General features: G+C 35.0%; 2 protein-coding genes across 2 annotated transcripts; both read right to left on the bottom strand.

Annotated features, from left to right (window-relative positions):
• Positions 1-786: 786 nt before the first annotated feature.
• On the bottom strand, positions 787-1,797 carry LOC127285375 (uncharacterized). The gene has a single exon (XM_051311357.1). It carries the CDS (start codon positions 1,795-1,797, stop codon positions 787-789), a length of 1,011 nt encoding a protein of 336 aa, XP_051167314.1.
• A 222-nt stretch (positions 1,798-2,019) lies between these two features.
• LOC127285374 (uncharacterized) lies at positions 2,020-6,048 on the bottom strand. Its single transcript, XM_051311356.1, has 3 exons — positions 3,067-6,048; positions 2,329-2,628; positions 2,020-2,238 (listed from the first exon to the last, which is right to left on the bottom strand). Exons 1-3 carry the CDS (start codon positions 6,046-6,048, stop codon positions 2,020-2,022), a joined length of 3,501 nt encoding a protein of 1,166 aa, XP_051167313.1.
• Between the last annotated feature and the right edge of the window lie 1,093 nt (positions 6,049-7,141).

Raw genomic sequence — 7,141 nt, 5'->3', positions numbered from 1 at the left:
ACTTTAATTGATATGAAAGGTGAATATTTAAATTCTAATGTTTTGCGCGCAGTGACTCACAATTATGTATTGCTTGAATCATGGTCACTTGGATTCTGATCCCTTTAGGCAGGCATTCGACAGACAAACGCAGTAATTTACAAATTTGGCAACATCGGAATTTTGGGATTTCTAAAGTTTTAAAAATATGACAACGTCGCATTATAAAAGTTTGTGAAACTTAGGTAAAAACGGTTGGTAAGTGCAATAAATGACGTAGCGCTCAATTGTCGTTAACATGAAGATCTCAGTACCAGATATGCAAAGGTTCAAAAAGAGGTACATACCGATGTTCAGGTAGTCCAATATTAAGTAAAAGTTTCTCAAATTTAGTTTTTAGTTAAAAGTTTTCGTATGAGAAAAATAAAATTACAAAAATATTAAATATTTTACAAAAAATAATTTAATTATTGTTACTCCGTAACATGCCGGCCCCTTTGAACGGTATTAGTTCAACAATAAGATTACATTCACACTGCATACAAAGTTTATTATATGACAAAATTAGAAAAATCATTTTCTTGTACATTACTATTTTTTGAAGCAATTGATTTATTATTAAATTTTCTAAAAATTGTGATCTCCTTAATATCAATTAATTAGTTATATGTTTCATTACATTGCTAAAAAATGAAGATTTAACTGTAGAGTTTTTGTTCATATACAAAGAAAATTTGTTGAAAATTATTTAATTTCAAGAAGAAAAGTTTTTGACAATTATTTACTATAAAAGAAAATTCGTAAATTTTAATCGTCGATTGGAAGTGGATACAATTTTTTGAGTGCTCTTTTGTAAGTCCCTGTTGGACTGCGAATTGTAACGACTCGTACAATTCCATCGGACCCTGGATGTGTAGCAACAATTCTTCCGAGAGACCACCTCATTGGTGGTAGATTGTCATCTTTTATGACGACCAAAGTGCCAATGTCGATGTTTTCTTGATTTGTAGATGATTGCCATTTACTTCTGGAAATCATTTCATTCAAATACTCATGATGCCATCGATTCCAGAAATGATGGCGCATTTGTTGAATAGTTCGCCATGCGCTGAGACGATTAAGAGGCAAACTACGAAGATCCTCTTGTGGAATACTTGTCATTAAACTACCAATCAGGAAATGAGCAGGAGACAAAGGATTAAAATCATTTGGATCAGAAGATAACGCGGTCAATGGACGAGAATTCAATATTCCTTCAATCTCTGCAACATATGTGTGTAATTGTTCATACGAAAGAAGTGATGTACCGGCTATTCTAGTAAAATGTTTTTTGAATGAATTTACCGCTGCCTCCCAGAGACCACCAAAGTGTGGAGCCCTAGGTGGATTAAAGGTCCACGTGGTACCTTTATCAGAAAGGTAATCTTTTACCTTTTCATTTTTGATTGTGAGATCGATTTTTTGAAACAATGTTTTCAATTCATTATCTGCTCCTACGAAATTTGTGCCATTATTTGATTTAATGGTTTTTGGTATACCGCGACGAGAACAAAAACGCTTGAGGCAAGAAATGAAAGCTTCGGTTGACAAATCATTAACCAACTCGAGGTGTACAGCTTTTGTTGCAAAACAAACGAAAACTGACACGTATGTTTTCACCTTGGTTCGATTTCTGAGGCGAAATTCTTTAGTATAGAACGGGCCACAAAAATCGACGCCAATGTGAAGGAATGGACGAGAAAACGAAACTCGATTTGTGGGCAAATTTCCCATTATGTAATTTGATTCCCGCGGCTTCGCCGGAAACACTGTATACATTTTCTTACAACAAGACGAGTTGTATTTCTACCGTCTATCGGCCAATACGACTCTCGAACGCCGTACAATGTAGCGTTGACTCCCGCATGCATTCGCTTAACATGTTCATCCTGAATAACAAGTTTTGTTATGGGATGACCCTTTGGTAACACAATCGGGTGTTTTTGAGTTTCTGGAATATCAGTATTACTCAATCTTCCCCTACTTTAATGATATCATCTTTTAAAAATGGATGAAGAGGCAAGAGGGGACTCTTTTTGGAACTTCTTGATTTTTCATTAAGGCTTTCCTTTCTTCCGAAAATGATTCTGATTGCACCAATTTAATAATAGTGATTGTGGCCTTTTCGAGTTCACAGGTAGTGAGACTGCCCGTTTCTCGATTTCCTGCATTTTTTATTTTACAGGAAGAAATAAATCGCTGGCAATAAGCTATTACGCGCTGTAATTTAGGTAAATTACTATATTTTCTTAACAAATCAATAGAAAATTGTGTAATCATCCCTGAGAACATAGGTTGAGCAGTTCGTACATCGGGAACCTCTAGTGTTTGAATCTCTAATTGTGGCCATGTATTCTCTTTTTGACATAGCCATTGAGAACCTGATATCCACATGAGATTTTCTAGAAAGTTTTCCGAATTTTGTCCGCGTGAAATAAAGTCCGCGAGATTTTCTTTAGTGGGAACGTGTTTCCATTCACTAAAATGGGTTAATGCTTGGATTTCTGAAACCCGATTAGCTACAAAAGTTTTTAATTTGTGAGGAGGAGTGTTCACCCAATTTAAAACAATACTTGAATAGGACCAAAAATATCTATTTTGAATTGACAACTGCAAGGAATTTTCAGTTAAAACAAATAATTTAACCAGCAATACTGCAGCGCATAGCTCGAGCCTGGGTAAAGAAATAACTTTTAAAGGTGCAACTCTTGATTCCGCACACAAAAGGTTACAAAAATAATTACCCTGTGAATCAGCTCAGCGAAGGTATATGCAAGCGCCATACTTTTTTTCACTTGCGTCACAGAAACCATGGAGTTGCAATTCAATTGAATTTTCGATTCCCACGAATCGCGGAAATTTTATTTTGTCGAGAAGGGGCAATTGCTTTAAATACTCCTTCCAAAATTGTTGAATATCGGGCGGGACTTCATTATCCCAATTTAATTGCAATTTCCACAATTGTTAAATTAATATTTTTCCAACAATGACGACTGGCCCTACCAAACCCAGCGGATCGAATAATTTCGAGCATTGAGATAAGATTACTCTTTTTGTCAAAATTTCAGTTGATTCGTCTTGATTGGCGGTGTACATAATTGTATCCGATTTTGGATCCCAATACAATCCCAATGTTTTAATTGTATCGAAAAGATCCAAAGACATGTAATTGTCAGATTGATTGTTTAAAAAATCAGTGCATAATGCGGCATGATTTGAAGCCCATTTTCGAAGAACAAAACCTCCCCTTCTTAACAATTCAATTAAATCATTTCTAAGCTGTAACGCACCTTGGAAGGTTTGAGATCCAGTTAATACATCGTCAACATTGAAATCTCTTTTTAAAATCATCGATGCGAGTGGAAAATTATTCTCTTCATCGTCGGCAAGTTGATGAAGCGTTCGAATTGCCAGAAAAGGAGCGCAAGAAGTACCGAATGTAACTGTATTAAGAGTATAAATTTGAATAGGTTCTTCTGGGGAAAATCGCCACAAAATTTTTTGAAAAACTCTATCCTTTTCCGCAATTTCTATCTGCCTATACATCTGTTGAATATCAGCAGTAAGAGCATATGGAAAGGATCGAAATCGAAGAACGATTGAAAACAAATTATTTTGAATTGTTGGCCCTATAAAAAATGTGTCATTAAGGGAAATTCCCGTAGACGATTTGGCTGAGCCATTAAACACAACGCGAGTTTTCGTTGTGATACTATCCTCTTTAAAGACAGCATGATGCGGAAGAAAATAACCTGGTTTTTGTGTATCTTCAGTTTTTAGAAGAGACATGTGTCCCTCATCCAGATAACCTTGAATGCAATCAGAATATTGCTCTTTTAAGACAGGATTTTTAAGAAACTTTTTCTCAAGTGAATAAAATCTTTGAAATGCTAACTCGCTCGATTTCCCAAAAAGATTCTTTTTTTCATTAAAAGGAAGTTCTGTTTTATAACTACCTGATTCTAAGCGTTTTATTGTTTCTGAATAGTGGTTCTCTGCAGATACTTTTTCCTCTGATAGAATTTTTTGTTTTTTATCTTCCCCGATTTCCCATAAAATTGGGAGTTCTTCGAGATTAATAACATTACAAATTATTTTGTTTTGAGGTTTAGACTTTGCATTAAATTGTTTTTGAGAATGCGTGACTCGTCCTGACAAAATCCACCCCAGGTCGGTTTCTTGAAACACGGCTGTTTGATTGTTCACCCTAATTTGTCCAGTGTGCAATAATTGATAAAAATACTCTGCACCAATCAAAATATCTATTTCTCTTGAATCGTGGAAAGAAGGATCTGCTAAAAAGATACCTTCAGGAACGTTTATTGACCTTCTATCAAGAGGAACACAAGGCATTGCTTCAGAAATTTCCTGGAAGATTAGAAACTTCATATATAGATTGGAATTATGATAGCGAGACTTGATTTGGCTAGACACCGAGCGAGAAATTTTTGATTGAAGATTTTCTACTCCTCGCAATTTGATATCAATCGAGTTTTGAGAAAGACATAACCTTTCAGCAAATTTAGCTGTGATAGCATTACACTGTGAGCAAGAATCTAGAAGAGCACGACAAGGCTGATATTTACCTTTACCATCTAGAATATCTATAACAACTGTTCCTAAAAGTACCTGGGAAGGGCCTTTGTCTTCAAATTTGACAAGAGACGTTGTAGTTGATGGAATGTCTTTACTTTCCTCAACCTTTTCCTTTTCAAATTGCAACATAGTGTGATGTTTTTGATACCACTTATGGCAACCTTCCTTTCGACAATCATTAGTCTTGTGGTTCGAGAAAAAACAATTAAAACAAATTGAAGCCTTCTTCACTACGTCATATCTTTCCTTGAGAGATAGATTTTGAAATTGCTGACAAGTGTAAAGCATATGAGGTTTCTGACAAATTGGGCATGAAAATTTGAATTTTGGTTTTTCATTCTGAACCGTGGTGGTGAGACAGGTTGAACCCTTTACTGAATTTTTGACCTGATTTTTAGAAACATGTAATTTGGACATTGTTTGAGTCCCTTCAATTAAAGCACGCTGTTCTAAAAAATCAGTCATTTTTTTAAGTGAGGGAAGTTGAGTGCTACCAACTGATTCTTCCCATTTTTCGCGATTGTAGTTGTTAAGTTTCATGCGTAAGATATAAATGAGGAGAGTGTCCCATTGTTCGACAGGTTGATCGAGAGCCCGAAGTGCCCGATAGCGTTTTTGAAAATTATCCAATAAGGATCTAACCGAAACTTCTTTCGATACTGTTGAAAGTTCAAATAAAGCATGCACATGACTTTCAGCAATAAATTTCCGATTGTCGAATCTTTCTTTTAAAAGATTCCACGCTACATCGTAATTACTCTCAGTGGTTTCGAGCGAAGAAATTACTTCGGCAGCTTCCCCGGTCAAACATGCTTTCAGATAGTGAAATTTTTGGATAGGAGAGATAGATTGATTGTTGTGACACATGGATTTGAAGGAATCGTGGAAGGTTAACCAGGTGTCAAAACAACCTTCAAAGGTAGGAGTTTTAATCTTGGGAAGTTCGAAGCGTGCATGTGCTTGAAATTGGCTTTGATTCATACGCGAATGTGCTAAATTTTGAGTTTCGGTTTCTCGAGACAGTCCTAAATGAGTAGTTTTGTCAACCACTATTTGATTGGATGGATTGCTACCATTATTTGTGAAACTAGTGTCTGAGTGAATTGATTGTGTCGGACTAATTTCTGAAACGTTTAACTTTTGAATATGTTTTTGATACAACGCGCTTATTCGATGGAATATATGTTCAAAATCTGTTCTTTCGCTGAACTGTGATTCCATTTCTACCTCGTCGGTCAAATTATCAATTTTAGTTTGTGTGATTTCAAATCGATCCCACAATGTTAAATGATTTTGCAAACGAACATGTAAATTTAAAGTTTGAAGATCGGTATCTGAATTAATTTCCGAGAGAATAGTTTCCGAAGATGTTAAAGCTCGTTTGATGTTACCTCTATCTTTACGCAAGGGTTTGATTTCTTCTTCAGTTGCCATTTTCTTTTGTCGATTTTTGATTTAAGAAAAGGTAATGAAATTGTTGTAAAGATTGAAGCATAAAAATAATATAGATTTAAAACAAAAGGAAGGAATTGGAAGTAGTAGTAATTGATGTTTTTTAAAGATGCAACCTCTGGATCAGGCCTTAAAGATGTTTTCTTGGTAGGTTTAAAGATGGAACTTCTGGATCACGCCTTGAAGATTGTTTCTCGATCGTGAAAGAGTTGAGACAAGTGATTGACCTCCAAACTCGAATAAATTGATTAGATTGAACAATGATTAATTCAATCCAATTAAAAGGTTTTGAAAAACACAAAAACCTTTTTAAAGCGCGACTTTGAACCTTTCGTGTAGAGTCCTAGTAGATTTCACTCGTTGATTTGCATTTGCATATGTAGAGTTATACATACAAAACGAAACACTGTTAAATTTCACAGCAGTATTAGTGTAATGTTCACTGCCGATGATAATTATTTGAATTTAATAGTTCGATGAATCAGTGTCTCGAAAACGCAAAAGTTATTAAAATGTTTATTATCTCACTAGGACGCGAACATTTAATCACTAAAAATAAATTTTCATTTCTTTTCAAAGTTTATAGGATCACTGCTCACTAAGTTTTTAATAGTATCCGGCTCGAAGGACCATATTTTGTTTGGGCTTTGAAAGAAAATCAAATATTTTAGTGAATTAAATTTTTACATATTTTATTGAAGCCAATTACTGTACATAAATATGAAACTTTAATTGATATGAAAGGTAAATACTTAAATTCTAATGTTTTGCGCGCAGTGACTCACAATTATGTATTGCTTGAATCATGGTCACTTGGATTCTGATCCCTTTAGGCAGGCATTCGACAGACAAACGCAGTAATTTACAAATTTGGCAACATCGGAATTTTGGGATTTCTAAAGTTTTAAAAATATGACAACGTCGCATTATAAAAGTTTGTGAAACTTAGGTAAAAACGGTTGGTAAGTGCAATAAATGACGTAGCGCTCAATTGTCGTTAACATGAAGATCTCAGTACCAGATATGCAAAGGGTCAAAAAGAGGTACATACCGATGTTCAGGTAGTCCAATATTA

This window comes from Leptopilina boulardi, unplaced genomic scaffold (assembly GCF_019393585.1).
Source record: "Leptopilina boulardi isolate dan_hultmark-lab unplaced genomic scaffold, ZJU_Lbou_2.1 LbouV2_332, whole genome shotgun sequence".
Taxonomy (NCBI): domain Eukaryota; kingdom Metazoa; phylum Arthropoda; class Insecta; order Hymenoptera; family Figitidae; genus Leptopilina; species Leptopilina boulardi.
Note: the sequence above shows the minus strand (reverse complement) of the source record. Positions and strands in the feature narration are given on the sequence as shown.